The sequence below is a fragment of the Apteryx mantelli genome, chromosome 6 (genome assembly GCF_036417845.1).
Source record: "Apteryx mantelli isolate bAptMan1 chromosome 6, bAptMan1.hap1, whole genome shotgun sequence".
NCBI classification, from domain to species: domain Eukaryota; kingdom Metazoa; phylum Chordata; class Aves; order Apterygiformes; family Apterygidae; genus Apteryx; species Apteryx mantelli.
Window position 1 is genome coordinate 10,024,306 of NC_089983.1, and position 22,991 is coordinate 10,047,296.

General features: G+C 36.6%; 1 protein-coding gene across 4 annotated transcripts in view; it reads right to left on the bottom strand.

Moving 5' to 3' along the window:
- Positions 1-22,991, bottom strand: part of SPAG16 (sperm associated antigen 16) — a 423,943-nt gene that overhangs the window by 329,824 nt on the left and 71,128 nt on the right. For all 4 annotated transcript variants that reach the window (XM_067298501.1, XM_067298500.1, XM_067298499.1 and 1 more), the window contains one exon: positions 22,257-22,387. In XM_067298501.1, coding sequence (XP_067154602.1) covers positions 22,257-22,387 — 131 coding nt within the window. The remainder of the gene's footprint in view (positions 1-22,256; positions 22,388-22,991) is intronic.

The following is a 22,991-nucleotide window of genomic DNA, read 5'->3' on the forward strand; positions in this document are numbered from 1 at the left end:
GTAGCTTGGGCTTTTTTTTTTTTTTTTTTTGGTTCAAACCATAGTCAAGTAGTTCAAATTCCCTAAAGGCAGATAAAAATAATTACCTTTAGCAGCTGGAAAAAATACCAAGATAATTAAATTCAATTTCATTAAATGGAGTATTAGTGGCATAGATACTACGTTTATCTGTGTTGCAGGTCACAATGCCATGTACCAAAAACACGTCAAATATCTCTATAATTTCAGCATATATCATTCCTCCAGTTTTTACTTTATTGCATGAAATGTTTTAGATGTTATATAATGTGCAAGTATGGAAAGAAAACTACCCCACTTTCATAATTCAAAAACCTATTTCAACGTAATTATGAGATAGAAAATGCAAGTTCTAGAAAATTCAATGATTATCCATCATACATGAGTTTATTTCACCTTCCCTCCCACTTCCTCCGAAGTAACTGTAAACTAGGTTACTTGAACATTCAAGAAATAACATGATACCACACATGTGGAGTTTCTTATTGCTTGTTTGCTCATTTATGGTTGAAATCATGACAGGTTTGAATAAGTTGTCCAAGATACAAGCACACATACTATATATCTTAGTGTCAGTCATTGACTTTGATTAGTTCTTGGTTCTAGATATGAGATACTATAGTGAACCTTATCAAAATTATTTTCAAAGTCTGAAAATTAAACTTCTGTGAAATAGTATTGGACTGGACTAGTAGAGCAACACAGGTTTAACGTAACACAAGAGAAAGATATCTGATTTTTCTAAAATAATTCTGTGTAGGCCAACCTAGAAAGTTTTGCCAAAAACTAAAAAAGCCACCACAACAAGTTTTTTTTTTATTAAAATACACAAATGGAAATTTATACAGGTATAAGCCAGAAACTATTATAGTTCTTTAAGACAGGCCACCTTTACTTGCTGAATTTTAATAAATCATTTCCTTTAAGTAAAAGTTCTCCATGAAAAAGAAATGTTGTAAACATTTCAATTTTGAAGAATAAAGATATAGGTATTGAAAGACTTCAGTACGAATATGGTACATATGAAGACAAACATTTCTAGGAGCAAGGGAACTTGCAAAGCCTTGTTCCCTACAGATTCCCATTTCATGTTTGGCTGAAAACTGACTCCAGTTTCTCCAAACTTTTCTGACACTTACAAAACCTCATTCTCTAGCATCTAGTAAGTGTGGGATCATAGGGCACTCCTTCTCGATTTGGGTGCTTTACACGGTCTTTTTACCCCTCTGATCTCTTTCTGCATGGCCATTGATTTCTAATGTGATTGCAGCGACACAGAGACATGTATTCTCCCACTCAAAAGACTTCCTAAACCTCATTTTCCTCAGGAAATCAAAATAGTAAGTATGAATTCTATCAACAGCAACATATTATCCATCATACATAAGTCTACTTCACCTTCCCTCCCACTTTTTCTCTTCTGCAAACTCCTGCTAAGAAGATAAATGAAGACCTAATGCAACTAAAAAAACAAAACAAAAACAAAACCCCACACTCCTTCTAACAACATTAACCCCAGAAGTTTACCATACGACCACATAAATTTTGCCATATGGGTATTCTGCTCTCTTAGCAGAAAGGGTGCAGGATGCCGCCCTCTGCTGAACAGCAGTGTGAAACCAGACGGGAGGGGGAGAAATAGGGCCAACAGGGCTGTGCTGCCCCACAGCCTCAAGAGCAAACGACCTGTCCAACAGCCCGTCCCCGTTCCCAGTGTTGTCACACCGCACGCAGCAGAAGACACAGGCAAAGAGTCACCGTGTTTATTTTTGAGCACCTGTAAACTGCGTTACTTCTGCTCCTCCGTGCCTCTGAGGCACCTCCCTTCGCAGAGAGCTGCGGCTCAGAGCGTTCGCTGCACCTGACCCGAGAGGCAGCTGCCTCTGGAGACCAGCAGCTCACCCTGCTCTGCGCCGGTCTAGAAAGCTCGCGTGGGCACATCACCAGCTGAAGTTAGGCAAGACAAAGCCCTGCCACTGGGTATCCAACACTGCAACATTCTTGCCCAGAATAGGATTTTGCACTAAGCACAGCTTTGGGATTAAAGTATTACTCGGCTGCCAGTGCTGCAATTACAGACAATGACTGACTGAATGTAAGGTCACGCTGTGGGGCGCTGGAGGATCTTCTAACCAAGCTCCATTCCCCCAGAATAAAAGAAATACAAGAGCCCAATACTTCACAGACAGGAAGAATACTGTGAGTTAAGTCAGGACTGTGACTTTATTTTAATGCAATTGCTTGTTAATTTAATATCCCTGAATCATTATCACTCTGGGGCTTTTGCCTGTAACTTCATTAATTCTTCTCAGTTTATTCAGCTTGTAGTGTACTGAACTACACTAAGCTAATGGGGAAGTTGCAATTATTTATTTTGTGTATTTCCTGCTGACTGAGGTTATTGCAGCATGCAGAAAACGTCAGCATGTTGGAATAAAACACTGATAATGGCAAGGCATAAAATAAGAGACTGCAGTTCCATCATTTGTCATCGAATTTTTGCCTTTTGGATAAGCAGAAAGGCAGTAAGTTGTTACCCAAAAGCATGGCACAATTGAAAGCCTATCTTCATTTACAAGAACAAGATGATTTTTCCATTAGTGTTTTATTCCAAATCCCATTTAGTTTACTTAACTATAAAATGCAAACAGTCAAGTCCTTACTGTTTAATCCAGAAACAGCTGTTTAAAATGCTTAAATGTTTAAAATGCTTAAAGTTATGAATATTTTTTAAAACTTGAATGCATGGAGGTTAGGAGAGAGGAAAAGTCAAGAGACTTTTTATAAAGCCTAACTTAGAGCGCATTGTTCTATACTACCATGTTATTAACCATTGGTAATACAAACAATAATTACTGAAACAACAGGTCACACTGCCAAGTGCTACAGAACCTTCTAACCAAGTTCTATACAGACACGACCTGTTGATTAAGAGAGTTGAAAGTGAAATTAGGAGTTTTCACATAGCCGGTTATTAGCATAGGACAACTCGGCATACTACATGGCTTTTATTCAAACTAAAGCATAACATGACACTGGTACAGTGCGGACACTGGACTGGACTGATTAACAACCTACCGATATTCTGGCAGTCTGCTCCAAACTGTAATTCAACTGACATCTGTAATGTTAGACTGCTGTAGTTTATATTCAGTGGCCTTTAAGAAATATATCAATACACTGATAAAACCTTGCAAGTCTCAAGAGCCTCCAAACCGATAAAATTTTCAAAAAATGAGTTAAAACAGATTAATATAGAATATGAATTCTTAAAGCAAGAAACATTTACTCCGGGGGGGGGGGGGGGGGGGGGAAGAGAAATACAAAAAACTTAAAGGAATCAATAGAATAAAAAAGGTAAAAGCCAAGAGATATGAATTTCAAACACAATGAAGAGTCAATAGCCAAAATAAAAGGGAAGCGCTAGCAGAAATGCTGACTCTAAGTGACTGGTCATTAGATCAGATTTTAAATAACAGATTTGAAAAGCAAACAGGAAAAAAAAATCCATATCCTTGATTTTGAACTATTCTCTGCAGAAGCTTTCTTTTTTTGGCTGTGGTTTTTAACTAGAGAGAAGGATTCTCACATATTCGGTCACACAAAACTCATTGATGAGGCTTCAACAAACAAGCAAAGGCAACAAACAAGCCATTTCCATGAAACCTGGCATTTAATTACATATAAGCAACACTGAGATGGTACAACCGTGACTCACTTGCAAATGATCTCTGGTATTTAAAATGTTTGTAGTTCTTAATAAGAGAACAACCAACTTAGTACTGCATATTCCCTATTCATGCTACTGAATGACAGAACAAACCATCTATTCTGCTTCCTAGAGCTTCTGCCACCATTGCAATAGTAACAGGCATCTCTCACCTGCAACAGCAAATATCCATACAGGAGATTCGGAGAATTTCTGATTTAAAGAAATTAAATTAAGCAGAGCTTCCATATAATTAAGCATTACAATGCCTTTACCAAACACACTTTCCCTCCAAACATCTTGCCTGTTTAATAGAGGTTTCTATTTCTTAAAGAAAATTTGCAGAAGTAGTTAAAAAGCCAAAACTAAAGCCTACGTAATCTATTGTGTTAACAGATGCCTTATCACCCAAATTCTGTAAGCTTTTCCATTTTCTCAGGATTAGAAGCTGAGATTTCTCTATTCCAATACCTTTTGTGTCAATTAATTCTCAGAAGTTCCTAAATACCTTGAACACCCAGTTCTATATAACGAAAGAGTTTCCATTTGTCATCCAATCAACCTCCAATAACACTATTCTATTACTTTCAAATGCAATAAGTAGTATAAAATACTCTGTGGGGCTTATAACAGCATGAAATGAGAACCACATTAAAGCTGATGCCTCTTGACCCAGAAAAAAGTACCACTGATTGTATCTGTCGTTCAGGGTAGGACTTGTCAGTCAGCCCACCATGCAAAAGAGCACGTCGTTCAGGAAGCAGTGGGTATTTAAGATTTGCAGAAGGTTTTGCAACTTGTGAATCTCACAGCAAACCGACATCTTAAATCAAGTTTAAGATTTGCAGTTGCACAACTGCATTCCTTCACTATACATATTGTTAAAACAAGGTCTTTCAGCTAACCTAGCCTCTACACACAAAGTAATTCTGACTTAGCTCTAACTCCCTGGAATGAGGAAATACTTTATGATCAAAATTCCATAAAGTTAACTATATATTCTAATATCTGAACAAACACTTTAAAACAATTATCAATGTTGAGATGCACAATATTAAGCTACTCAACTAAAAGTTTGATGTTACTTATCTAAGCAGTACTTCTCTACTGACATGCTTAAAGTCAGAAATTGAGAAATACAAATGAATTACAACTCCCCTATCAACTGGAACAAACATACATGTGCTCACTTTGCCACTGGGGCTCTCTGTCCCCTTTTCATAGGCTCAGAATAATTCTGGTTTGAAGGGACCTCAAGAGGTCTCTCATCCAGCCCTCTGCTCAGAGCAGGGTGAGTGATGAGATCAAACCAGGCTGCTCAAGGCTTTAATCCAGTTGGGTCTTGCAAAACCTCCAAGGATGGAACTTGCACCCCCTCTCCAGGCAGCCTGCCCCACCGCCTGCCTGTCCTCCTGGCTTTCCCCTTATATTCAGTCAGAAACACTTACTTCAATTCGCATTCGATGTTCTCCCACCACGCAATGCTGCAGAGAGGCTGGCTCTGTCTTCCTGACAATGACCGCTATAAAATTACACAGTTATTACTGTGTAGTTCTATATTTACTAGTTTAAGATATCTCATGGGGTTGAAGTTTTGAATACACATATAGCTGAATATTCTCCTGTCCCCTTGTTTTTTTTCTTTTGTGAGAAATCAGCATCTATAATAGCCCATAAACAAACACCAACATGCAAAACAGTTTGGGTTTGCGGAACAAGAACTAATTTTTGATTCAGAATAGAAACAAATTTTGAAGTGACAGGACTCCTTACAGTGCAGACTTGCCAGATTTTGTTCACATCTAGTATGCAAAATGAAGATGCTGCAAGACAAACAGGAATATCATGAATTATTTAGAAATCATGTTTAGGAGTCTTCAAAATAATGAACTTATTTTGAAATCCTTTACACAACTAAAAGGTTCTCTTCATGGTATAGACAGGTCAGGAAAAGTGTGCCCAAGTTGCTACAAAAATTCGATTCTAAGTTCAGTGATAAAAGTTAAACAGTAGTTTTAAATTGAGTTTGAAGCTTAGTGATAGCACCTGAGAAGAGACTCATATTACTCCATTTCAGCAGATCTAGCACAGCTCAGCAAAAATCTTTTATCTAGAAAAGATGACTCTCACACTGATAAACATCCATCAATGTGTGTTCCACGGTATATAAAAGGAAAATTTTCAAAGGCAGAAAGGACAGCGAGAGCAGCTCACAGTGCTGCTGTGAATTAAAGCTGAAGCGCTCAGAAAAGCCACAAAGCTGATTCTGTTCCTCGAGTACTTATCCATTTGTTACAGCCACTTATCCATGTTCCTTGCTCTTCTCTGCAGAGAAAGGTAATGCTAGGTCAGAACTGGCCTGACCTCACCAAGACGGAGGAAAATACAGGGAAAAAGAAAGGGTATGTAAATAAAGCTAAAGAAATTTCTTCTGCTCATGCCCCAAGGACTGTAGCTTCCACAAAACAGGGTAAAACCAAACAAAAGGGCAGTAGAAAGAGTAACAAAAAGCTTCAAAGGGACAGAAAAATCCTCAGCAGTTAGAAAGGCAAAGGATAGAGCAGGTCTTCTCCGGCCCCCATATAAATTCTAAGAGGATGGTTCACAGAATCCATCAAGAGGCAAGAATCAGATGACCTGGGGGGGGGGGAACACACAGAGAAAACAACACACCTGAGAAAAGGTATTAAAGACACATTTATAAATATGGAACAAAGAGCTTGTAAGATATATGCATCTTTTTCTGTAAGATCAATAGAGCTGCTTTCCAGACTTTCCAAAAAAATAACTTTGCTCTTGAAAAAGGATGCTCATTAATGAGTATGCCACTGAGCAGTGGAAATGACACATCAAGAACTGCATGCAAGAATAAATGTCAATTTTTCCTCATATGTGCTTCTTAGAAAGGATGCTGAAGATTAGTGTTACCATCACACTGCATTCTAAATTAGAAGAGCATAAATTCAAGTGCTTGACATGTATTCCATAGGAAAACCTGAGTCATCAAAAATGAAAAATAAGTGACCTTTGCCAAACTGCCATACAGCGAGATTCAGTTAAAAAGTTCAAAACAAAACAAAGCAAAGAACAAGAAGAATTGATATAGAAGACTAATGATACACAGCAAAGTAAAGATTATAAAATTTGAAGGATGTTATAGACATTTTCATACCTTTTAAAGATTGTTCAGGTAATCTCTGAATCTCAGAAAAACTGACACCACACTGCATGGTTTTTCCGAAGACGACACTGATGCCCAATCTTGGATGTGGTGTGTGTACAGATCCAGGAATAATCACAGCAATATGTAGGATTTAACAAAGACTACATCAACAACTCATGGTCAATTTAATTGTGAATTTAGGATTAGAAGACTGCTCAGTTTATGACAGGCAACAGAAAATTCATTTCTGTTATGGTTCAAAATCATAATTTTTCTGCAAAGATTCTGATTCCAAGCAGAGATCAAAAAAGTCTAGACCAATCTACCAATGTAGATTCCCTTCTCCTCAAATCTAGGTTATGGAAGCTCCCAAATGTATATATAGGAGAAAAAGATAACCCTCAAAGTGCCATATGGGGGGGGGGGGGGCTTGTCTTGGGTGAGTTGTTCCTCTTTAGCTTTATTTGGAAACATTTTCCTCCCATTTAGTTGTTTCTAGATCTTAATGTTATCTAAGAACTCTAACTTATACATTTTGTGTATGTAGGGAAAATAAAATTAATATAAATGAGGGCGTTTTATCTTTCACATGCCTCTTGTGAATTTCTGTCCTTCTCCCATCAACAGATAACATTTAATCTAGTAAACTTTGGCATAATTTAAAATATTGCTAGACTCAAAAGTATTGCAAATCTCTACCATTTGAAATGTTATTCTTCAGGGAACCCATTAATCTTCACAAAAAGCTCTCAAAGGACTGCATTAATTAACAAATTCAAATAATCCACAAAAACTAAAATACTGCCGAACTATTCTGCATGTACACCCAGCTCATAAAGCAAGCCCCAATTTAACATTAAAAAAATTCCTATAGGACTTTCAGCACAGCTTACATGAGTACTTTTTTAATTGTTTGAAAATACTAGGAAGATATACTATGATTTATTATCAGAATTGTACATAAGCCTCTACAGTTCTAACATAAGATATTGCTGTTACTTATACAATAACTGTGCTTCATGTCCTTTCCAGGTGGATTTTTTGCTCCCATTCTCCCTGCTTTTTATAGAGAATTTTGTTCACACCAGTCCCAAAGAAAGGGATTGACACAGGAATGGCAAAAATACAGCCCAGAAGTTGTTTCCACTGAACACGGATTTCAGTAGCTACCAGGGCTACTCCTTGTACTCTGTTTTCTTTTTAAGATCTGTGCTGCTGATGAAGTCATAGGAAAAAAAACATTTAGTTACCTGGAAAAAATAAAAAACCTCAAAATCCTTTTCCAGTGTTTAACCTTCTCTCAACATGACCTTTGTTAATCATCACAATTGTGTTCGACTAGTCCTAATTTCCCAAACATATTTGCAAAGGTCCCAATTATCTTGCTAGAGGTTGGATATCTTTATCTGACTATTTTCATTTATCACCCAAAACAGAGGCATAATAGTAGGTAGTAACATTTTCCAGGGTGTAATAAACTTGAATTTCCCTCACTGATCCAGTCATAAAAAGCATTCACAAAATTACTACATATCAGCTCCAAACTTAGAGAAAAAAAGAATTAAACCCTACACTACATGATTCATATGAAGTCTAAAGAGGATGAAGAGCTCAAAAAGATACTGAAGACAGGAACCAATCCCAAACAGAAAATAAAGTAGATAAGTACAGATGAGGTGTCTTTTAAACGTAAAAACAGCCCAAGGATACCCATGGATTAGAAATGGATTTACATATATTGTACCCATTGCTTAATTCAGATGGCTCTTGAGAACTCAAAGTTTATCTTTCCTGATGCACTAGGAATTTTTCAAGTGCTAGTTATCCAGGTTACACCACCACAGTCCCAACCTATTCAAACTCCACCAATTGCCATATTTTCTTCTGACTTCTCCTACTTCCTCCTTCCCCTCCCATCCCCTTCCCCCATCATTATTGTGCAAATCCAGTTCCACCTGTGCCCAAAGTCCCCAATTGCAGGGTCACACATAATTCATTACAAAAACTCAGGCATTCATTAAACTAGGCAGTTTTTCTTTATGCATTGTTAGAGACATACTTTCTCTTCTTTAAGGAAAAAAAAAGAGTTAAGATCTTGTCTATCCCCATCATCTCTTACTTTAATGATTTGAGTTTTCTACTTCTTGGACCATCTCTTGACTTTATTCTCTTATGATACCATATTTACTATACCTCTTTGCCTGCATTTGAATACAAGGTCTTCGGAATAGCCCTTTGCATAAATATACACTTAAACACATAATGGAACTATGAATGCTTATAAATAAAAAAATTACTACAATAGTGCAGACTTTCTCAGTTATACACATAAAAAGCACATTCAAGTACTCTGCAGTACAGTAAGTTTCAAGCACACAGAATACCAGACTTCTTAAAGCGCACCATTACATTAGGATGACATACATTACTATAAAATACTACAGAATACTATAAATAACAAATACTTCAGTGTTTTGTTTGTACTCTAGCAATATGCAATGCAAAATGGGGTTGAATCACTTTTTAACCCAATTATATCAAAAGTATCCATTACCATATTAGCAGTATAAGTCTGTACAAATCATTGCACAGTTAGTGAGCTAAATTTAGCATTGAAAACCCTCCCCATGAAGAAAAAAGAAAAAAATTTATAAAATCAAGTGTTACTTCTTCATTTCCTGAGATGTATTGAGGTCCACACATCCCACTGGTTGCCCATACTTCAGGTATAGTGTCGAGACACCATATTTTTTTCTTTTCTTTTTTGGACTATTAAGCCCAGGGAAGTTGTTTTTATAATAAAAAGTCCTCACTGATCTCCATGGCCAAAATTTTTCTGTTTACTGTTTTGTTCATCTTTTTCCTGCTACTATCTATCTACCAATAGGTAACTGGTCCATTTAAACACTGTTCAAAGCACAGAAAAGTTACCTGGCCCCCCTAACACCACCTGAAGCTGGCTAGTAAAACTACAGATTATATAGTACTTGAAAATAATTAAAGCTAAAAGATGCTGCATAAAGTAGGTGAAAAAATATGTGAAGCTACAGAAATATTTCAGAGGGTTTGAAACAAGATCTACTAATTTTCTGGCTGATAGCACCTGTGCTTTTTGAAAAATCTTCCTAGAGCACCTATTTGGTGATATATCTCTAACAGCTATATAAATACATACATATTTTGCTAAAGTAGACTTGTTTTTAATAAGGAGGAATATGTTAAAATGGCAGCTGTTGGGGAAGCACTATAGTGTTTGGCACCCATTGATTCTTGTAAAATAAAAACTATTTAGTCAGTGGCATTATAGTGGTATTTGATTTGCTGATACTTTCACACCATAAATCTGATGATGTGAGCAAAAAATATCAGTGTGAAGCATTGGGAGGATAGTTATTAAATAGTTATTAAAAAGTTATTAAAAATACATATTTTAATTAAGAGCAACTCAGAAGGAAACTATGCTACAAACAAGACTGATAATTGAATTTGAATGAGCTGACCTGAGGTGCCAGAGACACTTAACCATCCAAACTTTAACTATTCAAATGGGATAAAAATAAAGTGTTATTTAGTTTTTTCCCATTATTTACCTTTGCTTCAGAGCGGTATTAACTGGTGCTCCTCATGATTTCCTGCAGAACACCCTTAACAGATCACCACTGGGTTGCGCCTGTCGCCCCAAAAGATAGACCTCATATCTGATTTATAAGTTCAGCCTCTTGAAAAGCAGCAGCTTGTTTCTGTAATAACTCCCTGGGCTTCCTTCAGAAAGTTATCCCAGTTCATAATTAAGCTTATGATTTGGTGAAAAGCATCTAAAATAGTTGCTAAGGTCTTTTTTTCTTCCTCTGTCCTTCCTACCTACCCCAGCCGGCCACTCCAGTCCCTTCATCGCCTCCCCAAAGCAACCTCTGGGACACGGAACAACTTGTCAGGCAGTCCTACTTTATAGATACTTCATTATTTTCTTGCTCTCAAAGCTCTACCTGTTCAAAGACTATTTAAAAAGGAATAAATTTTTAAATATCAGCAAGGAACAGATCCCAGGTGTTTTCCTTTATGTGACAAAACCACAAGCTCGCTCTTTTCAATGTAAGAAACTAATGGAAAAGACTAGAACTCTGTTTCCAAATTAATTTTTAAAGCAAAATTTTTAAAAAATTTAAAAACAAAGCTGGCCGCAAAACCTGTCTGCAGATACACAGACAACTGTGAGCTATAAGGTTTCCTAAAGCAAACTTGTTTTGAACAGCCTCTGCCTCACACGTGCCACTTCACATACAGATGGATTTATTTTTCAGAAAGAAGAAAATAAATTTTCATCACCCCAGAACCTCAGTTTGGAAATAGCCCTGAGGTACATAGAAACTTTAGTTTCCAGTGTTGCAGTCCATTAGCTTTCATGACCACGACCACTCACAAACAAACAAGGATGATCAGAGCCTTAGACAGGCTCCGACCTGGTTGACATTTTTATTTCTCAAATGCAAACATTGCCCCTGTGCCAGGGACAGGGAATCGAAATCTCCAATTTTGTTTTGATTAAAAGTTGAGTTTATACATCTAGTTTGTTTTGAAACAACAAAAAGGTATGCAAGAAAATCTTGCGAGTGACCTTCTAGCAATCTGTATCAATTAGTGTAAAACGGAAATCAAGATGTTATTTTGTCCAATTTGACGGAAACAGTTTGTTACTTGTTTATCTACAGTGCTTGCTGAAAAAATCTTAACATGAATATAATGATGTAGTTTAAGACTGAACTAAAAACTCAGATTTTTCATACTTGATGAACATCTACAATTGGGACCAGATTTTCAGCATGCGCCAAGCATCCATAAGGTAAATCTGGTCATTTTGTTTAAGGCTTTATATGAGAATTGGTCTATTCTGAAATATGGATGCTTGTTTATACAGCTGAGTGGGAGATGCTGCAAGTTAGATCTGTATTAGATTGACTGCTTAAGAGATATAGGAATTTCATCCCTGAAGACAGCAAGCTGGGTACCTCCCCCAAAAATGTCAGCATCAGTGAAAATATTCAAATAATCTTATTTCTCTGCTCTATTTCAGAGTTTCCAAATCTCTAGTTAAGGATCCCTTACTCCTTGGTAATCCGCTCAGGACATAGTATGAGTAAAACACCATGAACCTATGCAATCTGATCATAATGTTCAAGAAAATCTCATTTTACACCAGTCCTAATTGACACACAACAGCAGCAAATAAATCCTATTCTGTAAATAAACCCACAGTCATAACTTATCACAGATATACATCTTTCACTTGTTCATAAGCATTTGTTTCCATAGTAAGGCACACTGTCATTCTTGCAGCCTGCAGAAACAAAATAAAACCACTTATTAAAAAGAGTGCACAGCCTCTTATATGTATGGCATCTCCTTCAAAACAAGGTTTTAAAATATTACCAAATTCTGGGTACAGGTATGCTATTCCAAGCTCTCATCTATATCAAGAAATATGTGAATTCTCAGGGTAAACACTGCTCTAAAGATTGGAATTGTGTACAGGAGTGACAACCTACTGAAAACACTTAAAAAAGGTAAAACTACAAACTTTGATAAAGCACTCCAAATTAATACAATGCTGGAATTTATTCAGGGAGATAGCTTTGAAAAATTAAGAATGGAAGTCCTTGGCAGAGGAACAAGGAGAGATTTGTGTTGAGAACAGTTCAACAGGCGAGATGAACTTTTAAAAATCAGTATCAGCTTTTCAAGTCATAAACCCAGGGGAATTTACTCCCCTCCCAAACAGCTTTTGCCCATTTTTCAGCTTTTTTTTTTTTTTTTTTAAAAACTTCACCTTTCCAATCAATGTCAGGTCTTACATTTTCTATTAATCTTATCAACAGTTGGACAGCTCAGAGTATGTCAATACTAATGTTTTCAGAATTTAACCCAAAGAAGATATTGCAGTTAAAACTGAGTAAAATGAAAAACATCATTAGCAATGGCAAAACAAAAGAAACAACATATTTTGTGAGTGCAGTCAATATATGCATTTGTGCATATGCATATGAAAAAGTGTCAGAATACATTGGCATATATCCAAATGGTACAGTAGTCCCATATTCTAATTTGTAAGGGAACTAAAAGGTCAGCATTTAGCAATAGTAAGTAAGTGTAAAGAAAAGGCAATCCCCCATTATCTTAAGCACAGAAGTTTCTCCTCTCTGGTCTTCATATAGTGTACACAAAAACGGTTAAGACCACATATGCTTTTCCCTTTCCATTATCCTGGGGCAAAACCTACAATTATGTGGCTATGTGGACTAATCCCAACTATTTCATAATAGTTTAAAGGTTATTCCATGACAACACACAAGACAATCTGAAAAAACTCCACAATAAATATTAAAAGTTAAGCTTCATCTTAACCATATTTAAGCACAAATGATGTGAATATCCTGAGGGAACTTTATATTGTTCTTGTAATGACTCCATTTTTCACTTTTTTACAAATATTTCTCCTTATTGCTCTTTTGTACCAATGAACTTTCATTCAACAACATAGGATTATTGGATTTGGGAAAGTTTGCTATCTTCTTAGCCAGCTAGATATTTACTCAAGCACACCAAGTACAATCACCTGTTTTTTTCCTTTGCTTCCCGTATTTTTCTTTTCTTCAAGAGACACTGCAGCTACAATAGCAAAAGTACTATGCTCATTTTAATAATGGGAAATCTCCTTTTAAAATATTTAAAAAAAAACAGCTGAACATGTCTTTTTTTTTTTTTTTTTAAACTTGAGGTGTTAACATCCTACAAGATAAAACACACGAAATTTTCCAAGTCAAAGGGATTAGGAAGACATAGCTACGTAGATAGAAAGTGCTGTCTTTATATGCATTAGTGTTGTATCTCTAAATCATCACAAATATAAATACCTAAAATCTTTCCTGTTGTTACATTCAGGCTATAAAAGTGGCCTACAAGTGAATGGTAGGTGAATTCAATTTCTATTACCTTAGACAATAAAAAAGGAATAATTAATACAGTAGCTTTCTAATATATGCACAGCATCTCTTCATATGTCAGATTAAGAATAAGGAAAGTTTAAAAGCAATTCCAGATCAATTTATAATTTCTACAACATAGTATCAATCAGGAAAGTGAAGAGTGCTTTACAGCAGTAAAATATTTAGATTTAATTCATTTTAAAAACACAATATGTACAACCTCACACTATTTTTGAGTGGCAACAGGTTTTTCTGTATTATGTGTTATTCTTATAAGCATCCCATTTGGTTAAGTCACTTCTATCTAGCATATATTAATTTGACATTATATTTTTATTATGGTACTCTTCCTTTTCTCTATCACAATATATTATGAATAGAGCACTCTGGTTCTCAGGAATGCCATTCAGCAAGACTTCTTACTTCCATTTCAATAAAATCTCAACGTCTTGATTATATTTCATTAGAGAAACTTCTCAAAATTTCCAAAATAACTTTTTAAAAAGTTAGAGCTTCATCCCATATGAAAACTTTCAAGACAAACTATTGACTTACTTATAAATTAAATTTATTCAAAATTAGCACATTTCCATGAAATACTTGGCTTTCAGCATGTATGCCCATTTGGCTTTCAGAATATTTGGATCAGCACAAGCTGATAGTTTTAAGTTAAACACTCCATCAGAAAATTACTGACCCAATCTATTCAACCCTTTTTTCATCCAGGCACATGCAAAGGGGTATTCCACAAATCACTAGGAATAAAATAAATTAAATTTAGTACAGCTGAGAATCAAAAGGCATCATAACTTTCAGTCTATGGAGAATATGCAAGAGCCTTAATAAAGTTAAAAATATCTTTTTATAATCCTGTTTTTAGAAAAAAGGACTTCAAGCTTTTTTCTGCAGTCTGCTTCAAAAGCTATTAAAATAGCTAATAAAATATCCTGTGCATTTTCCATCTGTTGGCCCTTCCCTGCAAATCTGTTTTTCTGATAAAGATGCTTGTTGACTAACAAAATTACAAGATAACCAACTCATTTGATGTGTACACCTTAAAAGATTCAAATTACTACTTTTACAGTTTCAAGCTGCCACTTAAGTCAATGGCCAATGCCTTCCCACAGGAGCAATCACTTGGCAGAAGTTGCAGACAAAACTCCTGAGAAAGAAAACATTTCTTGGGACTATGACAGCCAAAAACTTCTAGAAAAGAATAAGGAGGAACACTTATTGGGGAAAAAGCAGGTGGGGGAAGAGGCAAATGCAGAGCTAAGGGAACCATTTACTTTCCTGTGTTGTATATTCATCATGGTGTTGTGTAGAAGCAGCTCCAAATGAGGCGGGAGAGCAGTGGCCAGGAGCTGTGCATTCATAATGTCGCTGCAGCAAGCCCTCCCGGAGCTGCAAGTGTGATCCACATAGTATCTGCTGATTATTCACGGAGAGCTCATGGTTTCTCTGTATTAAACTGCATTAGAGACAGCTAAACTATCTTTGACATTTCCCTATAAGCTGTATTACAGCTGTTACAGAGACTTTGTATGATAATGAACAGAGCGAAGCCTAGGAAATAATCTCTCCATTACAACATGGGCCTTAATGTAGGAAAAAATTAAGAATTTAATTTCTATAGGAAACAGCGATACTTCAAAATAGAAAGTTAAAGCACTCAACTGTGACTCAGAAGACGTGAATTTAATTCCTGGATCTTCCACCTGTAATTTTGCACAAATTATTTCATATGAGGCTAATAGAGCCTCACAGGAATGCTGGGAAAATGAGTGCGTGCATGAGCTCTCAGCAAGGAAGATATTCAGAGCCATATGAGCACGTACACCACTACAGCTATGGCTACTTTGTCTTTGCTGCACATTAGATCTAAATCAAGTCTGCACTGTCCCACAGCAGCCTGGCTAAAACCCTTCAATCTCTGACCCAGCTTTTGAGTTTCCATCCTGGCACCCGCAGAGCGGTTGCAGCTCAGGCCACAGGTGTCCATGTTTCTGAGAGCAGCTCAAGGCCAGGATGCCTTGCACACCTCATCCAGCTGTGCAGCACCTGGCATCAGGGCCTTCTTCACTAAAGGACTCTGTGGCCCATTTGTGTACCTTGACATCAGTTAATGATGGAGAAGGGCCTTCTCTTGGAAACAAATGTCTCTTGGACATTTTCAGAAAGGTGCTTTTTCATCTCAGTCAAATTTATGTTTTGGAAGCGGTAATGTGAAACAGCACAAGCTGGGTTGCTTAGTCCCAAATACACATGCTCACAAGTCCAAGAATGGTTTGGTAAGGAAAACAATTGCATCCAAGAGCAAGATCTTAGCTATCAGAGATAAAACTTCAAAATCCACACTTAAATCCCCTCAAACTTCCTTTTAAAAGTTAGGGGACTCCAGTACGAGGCATGCAATGGAAGTGAGAATAAGATACAAAACAAAGTGTACAGAAAAAAAAGTACAGCTTCTGAATCATGGCAGTGGGAAGGCAGAGAGCATCATAGTGCCCCACCAAACCACAGAAGACAAGCTCCATAGTTATCATGCAGCAAAGCTTCCAAGCCTACTGTAACAGGGCTAAGGTGATCAAAGTGACTACAGCATGAGAAGACAATCCGCAGCATCTACACTGCACGTCACATTTCTTTAAAAACAGGTATAACTTCCAGACGAAGACTAAGGAGTAGCCTATCTTGCTAGCGTTAATCTCCAGTTCACAGTGTGGACTTATGCAAGGAATCAGTACATGATGGCACAATTAAAGCCTGTTTTACTGCCAATGGAAAAGTGCACTTTAATAAAAAAAAAATCTTTTCTAATACTTCAGGGAGGCTAGAAGAAAAAGAGGGCTTAAATAAAAAATGAATGAATGATTACAGATTTTTCTACCTCTCCAAATTTCTGCTCTCTGACAGAAGTACTGGGAGGAAATCTCACCACATGAATTTTGGACTTTGAAGCCTATTTTCTAGCTTTTGTTATATGAGGACACAATACGATTCATGTGCCTGATCACCTCTTGGCACACAGAGCCTGTTTTGCTTGGCATTGCACAGACAGAACAAAACGACATTACTTCATCTGAGAGACAACACAGAGATGGAAACAAATGGGCAGAACAGAGGAAAAAGGGAGACAGCATTCATCAGTGTGACAGGCCGCAGCCTCAACAAACCATCACGCTAACCCTCACCAGGGCTACATAGGCATTGCAATAACAAAGAATATCAAAGAGCAACAAGAAAGACTGAGAGAGTCGCATTGAGACGTTAACACGGAGATCTTTCCAAATGGGAGGTGCAGCAGAGAAAAATCATCAAGAAGTTTGCTTGAAACTTAATCTGTACTACTTCTGTTACTGTCTCCATACACAACACAACCTTAACAGCCTGTCCTTCTCATAAACACCTTTATGAAAACTAAAGTTTGGGAATGAAACTGAAAACTGGAAGGTATGCCTAAAAGAAAACACAACTGAGAATACAGCCCAGATATCACAGTTTGGCTGACACCAGAGCATGCACAGCTCTGCCTGCTGCCGCAAAACTCCTCTGGCTCACAGCCTCCGCGCTATGAATGGAAAGCCTGAATCTCTGAAGAGACGATGCAGATTACTGCCACCTCGTTTGACAGCACACCTACGACTATAAGCTACTTCAAAAGCAGCTCCTCATATCAACACCCGCAAAGCCGTCTCTTTCCCTGCAAAGGTCACTACTCCGCGAGCATGTGCACGTGCACCAGCGTGTACCAGCACGTATGCAGGCACGTGTGGAGGAGGAGATGAGCAGTGGAGGAGCAGCCGAAGAGACAAAGGGTACAGCATCTAGCAAGACTTGCTATTCTGCCTTATCTCCTTAACTTTGCACAAGGCACTACAAGACCGTAACCTTAATTTCAGTTTGTGAATAACAGGCTCGTATAATCACCTTTGCATTTCATGCTGCAAGTCAATTTGCATGGTTCCCAAGGAGATAAGTTTTAAAAAAATATTTTCTGGAATCCACTGATAAAAAAAATGGAGAAAACTAGTATAATAAGATATAATAATGAGTTAATCCTTATAGAAAAAATATCCTTTATGGAGCCCATCAGGAAAGCCTAGATAATCACTAAACATTTTGTATTTGCTTTTCATTATCTCCAGCTTCATATTTTTACTGTGCCTAGGCATAGCATTTGGATTTTCTAACTTTTTCTTCTACAAAATATCAAACAAGGATAAAGGATTTGGGAACATCGCATTACATGTAAACAAGAACAATATACGATACAATTTCTATTTATGCAGATATACTATGTAAAGCATAAATTTAAAATATTAGGCATTATATTTCCACCCACAGTCAAAACTAATTTCTAAAATAGTTACTATATACGCTAAACATCAAATAAGCTTTGAATGGAGAATTGTAACCTATGTATGCGATGTGCGGGAGTGGAGGAGGGGACAAGACATCTTAAAAAAATTAAGAAAAAAGCAAGAAAATATGACAGAGCCTTCATTTATCATTCTATTTAAGAGACAAAAATAGGTGCAAGTAAACTGCAAGCATCCAATGTTTACTCGGATCAGAAAATTTGTGTTGTGATTTAAACAAGAGGCCTTTTTTTAAACTACAAAACATTAATTTACATTGATAAATATAGTATTACAGTAATCTTATCTTCTCAAGCCATTATTTCTAATTTTTTCAGCTGCATCTCAGATAAGTGTCTCTCCAAAATAATAGATGTGATGCTTTCCTATCCAACATTACATTAACCATTAAAAATGCACTGAATAATGTTTACACAGGCATCTTTTCCCAAGTGAAGATGCTATAAACCATGACAGATGTAGTATTGCATATGGTGACTGCAGAAGTACCTTCCACGGAAAGCCATACAAAGCCCTTGGGGTTGCAGGAAGGATGCAGCCAGACAGCAGGTGAGGAGAGCGCAACAGTAAGGAAACAAGGTTGGGAAGATCATTTAGGCATTTAACAGATCTTAGTGTTTCTTGTAGCCAGGGAAAGATTTACTAGGACATTTACAAGGACGCTGGAGAAATGCAAACTTAATGCAGAAGGGGAAGAGAACCTATGCGAAGATCTGGAGAGTGGGAAATATATTCAGTTTGACAGAAAACAAACATGGCTTCTCAAGGGATTTTTCTCCACACACAAGTTTCACTGAATACTGATGAAAGTCAAAAGAAGTAATCTACATCAGCTTTAAGGCATTTAACAGCAAAATTTGGATTTGCAGGTGCTGCAATTTCCCAAGATACATAAAGGATCCTAGTAATATACAAAGCAGATCCTAGTCTCTCTTCATTAGACACTGGTTCTGGGGAGAAACAACTAAACCATAAAAACGCAAACTGGGTCATCTGCTAAGTCAGTGGACGTTTTCCTTCAACCCTATAAACTACAAGAAATAACTAATTCTCATCTAGTGGCTACTGATTTCCACCTTCTGTTTAGAAACAGAAACCAAACAAATATAATTATTTTAAATAAAATTAGTAGAAATTCAGCATTTCTTTAAATGTGGCCATTTTTATTTAATTCCCTATACAGAGAGTTAATCTAAGTCATCCTTCCCTGAAAATCTCAATTTATGCACTTAACATTTTGGACTTCCAAAGAAAGCCAGCTTCAGGACTGCACAGCTGCTGTGTCAAGCCAGAATTGATAATCCAAGCTTCGCAACACTAATCCAAGCTGGTTGGATTTGACAGCATCTAAGAAGTTGTGAGCTCCATTTGAAGCTTTCCCCCAAAATAGGGTATTCGCAACTTCTCCCCCCTCTTTGAATCCTCGGCCACTGCAGCCAGTGTCTTAGGGTACTAAACGCATCCCCCTCTACTACACGGAGACGGGTTTTCTTGAAACCTGCAGGAGCTTCACACTTCTGAGCCTTGTATTTGATTATCAGATTTGATTGAAATCAGGCAAGGCAGTGTGAAATTACTGCAGGAGACAGACTGTCAGCAAAAGACCTAGGCCACAGCTGCACCACTGGTACTCCTTTAGCAAGCCAGGCTAAAATGTGGCATTAACCATTAACAAGAGAAAGCCAGCAGCCTTTCTCTTCAATCACTTAAAAAGATTGATATCAAATAGTGGTATCCAGCTTGGAAAAATCACTTGTTAATCAAAATGGCTAGAAGTTTCAAATGCTGTTTTTCAAACCCAGTTAAACACATAGAAAATGGGATCCAACGTGTTCACAGAGTTTAAGGGAATAAAAAGTTCAATTACAATCTACAGTTTGTAGTGTATAAATTTTTTTACAAGAAATCTTTAAAATTCATTTCTTTCTCTTTACATGCTTTTAAATGTTTTTAAATAACCATTCCAGGCACTCAGTTTCTTTAAAGCATTATCTTTACACAAAATTCAACAGCGTATTGCCAGTATATGAAATTAAATACACATCCTCCCTGCTTTGTTTTTTCATTTAAGTTGCTGTTTCTCCAAGCAAGTTCTAAAGTGTTTCCAAATAAGTTTAAAGACATCCAATTTATTTTTATTCTAGTAAATTGCTTTCTCAAGTGGCATTATATCCTTAAGGTGTGTTATCTATTTATTAACTGTAGGAAGTACTTAGAATTTCCAACACATGAGTGTATCTCTCCTAGCAATAACTAAGAGCACTAGATATAAAGATCTAGAATAACACTTTGAGCAAGATTAAGAAAAATATTCAAAAAAAAGACAAGGAATATTATTACATGAACATGTATGGTATATAATTTGTTCTTGGTCAAGTGTAAGATAACTGTAAAATTTACATAGACATGTTCTTTCTTGACTAGCCTTCAAAGTAGTCACTATTTGCAATTATATATTTTAACATTCAAAAATAGTTTGCACCACAAACCTAGCTTTCTATTGCAGATAAAAGCAAACTTTTATCAAAGCAATCATTAACATAAAAATTATTACTCTGGACTTGCTCTCCCTAGCCTATCATGCACATAAATCTTGCGATAAGGTAACCTGTGAAGATTACACTTTGATGACTATTCCACCTGACCCACCTGAAAAATCTTGCTAAGCTCAGAAGCATTTTCTTCCTCCTCCTCCAGACTGAAACTTGTGTCAACGCACCTTTCGCATGCCTAGTGTTCTTGAGAACACTACAGTCCACTAAAATTTGGGGTGGATTTACTCCAGGCTCCTCAGAGTAGCAACACAGTTGCCAGTCACAAGCTTTCTCTCCTGACTGGACCAATATGACCATGCAATATAGGGGAAAATTATTAAAAATATTACTTTACAAGTATAGGTTACAGATTAGCCAGACCAAAAAACAGAATAAAGTATTTGAGTAACTAAGCAAAAGCCTGCCAACCTACACTAAAACTCAAAGCAGTACAGTGAATATTTAATACAAAATATGGGCAACCACCTTTAAAAAAAATCTTCCACTAACATTGAGTAAACATTGTTTCTGTCTCTCAGATAAGAGTTCCCCTGCACCCACTCCCAAAAAGCATTTCTGAATTTGTACCAACACTTTGCTTTGCTCTGATTTCACGTGCTGTTTATATGGTTTGGATATTTCTTCACAACACTAGTTTTTTGACCACTCAGTGAATTTTCAAGCTTAGCCAACACAGGAACCAATTTGTCCAAGCTTTTAGACTTTTAAAAAATAACTACATCGGATTAATTTCTTGTTGAATTCAAGAAATGTAAGCTAGTGAAATTAAGTGTACAAATACAGGAAATACTTTCAGATGTAATCTACTTGCACTCTGAGTACAATATGAACAGCATCAAGCTACATAAAACTTACTTGAATGGGAAAAATAAATCTAATTCTTTTGAATGAATATAAAAGATATTCATACCTAGACAATTTGTCAGAAACATCTGAACTTTGCAACTAGCTTTAATGCATTTTTAAAGATTTTTGTTTATTCTTCCCCAGCCTGCAGCTAGCAAGTTCTGAAATGTCACTGCTTACAGACTATTGCACACTTAAGCTAATCTAAATTTAAACCCTTCTGATTTTTGACCCAAGGGAATAAACTGCAATCAAATACAAATTGCAAAAATGTTCAGCATTATAATTCAGTATCCTGGAACCTGAGTTTGTAGTCATCTCTGGATTCCATTTTTATATGTACTAACCAAATCCCACCGTCATTACATAAAAGATGAATCTCAAAATCCCTAAACAGCTCTGCCTGAGTGTTTACTGTATTTATGCTCCCACTATATTTTGTGATCATTTTTTCCACTTTCACATTCTTCAGAGTGTCCCTCTGACTGCTGCCAGTAGTTTATTGGAAGGGTACTTAAAGCAAAAGCATCCCAATAACCTGCTGAAAAATAAAACAACATGTATATAACAATAAATTTATTATGTACTGTTAATAGCTCCTACCAGCTCACTGCTAAGTCGTGTGCTTTTAAAGTGTTGCTCAATCTATATACTCCAGATTTCAGGGGCTGAGTATATTCTTTGGCACAAGCAAGGTATGGCTTCACTTGATTATCTACAGGGAACTCCGAATCCTGGGGAAAAAAAAGATAAAATAAGTGATTAATTCTCAGAAATGCTGCATAAGTTCATGCAGTGTACTACTTACTGTGTTACTATTTTAAAAGCACAATCTTGTCTTTCCTCATGATTTTCCCCACTGTTCAATTTTCAGTGTTTTAAATCACTGTGTATCATGATGTGTAAAACCAGGACAACAGTGAAAGCTAAGTACAAGCATATTTGGAAGACTGGGGCCTGTAGTGGACAACTGAATATTACGAGACTTGTCAATTTATTCTTCTAAAACTACATTCATTTGGGTTACCTCTGAATGGCTAGGTCAATATAGCATTGCTCTAGAAAGAGATTCATGGTCAGTATTAATCATCTGCAACCCAATATATAGTCATTGTTTATGTCATCAAAACCTCTTCTTCCCCCCAAAACAGAAAAAAACAGCTATGTTGTTCAACACAGCAGCACTGGGAAAGAAGCAACTCTACACTGGATACTGAGACACATTCAAAAATGACAAAACAAATTCTGCTGTTATTTACACTCATAACAAAGTTTCTGCAACTTTGTGGATATAAGTAACAAAAAGTTGGCCTGATGCTTTTATAATAAAAGTCATTT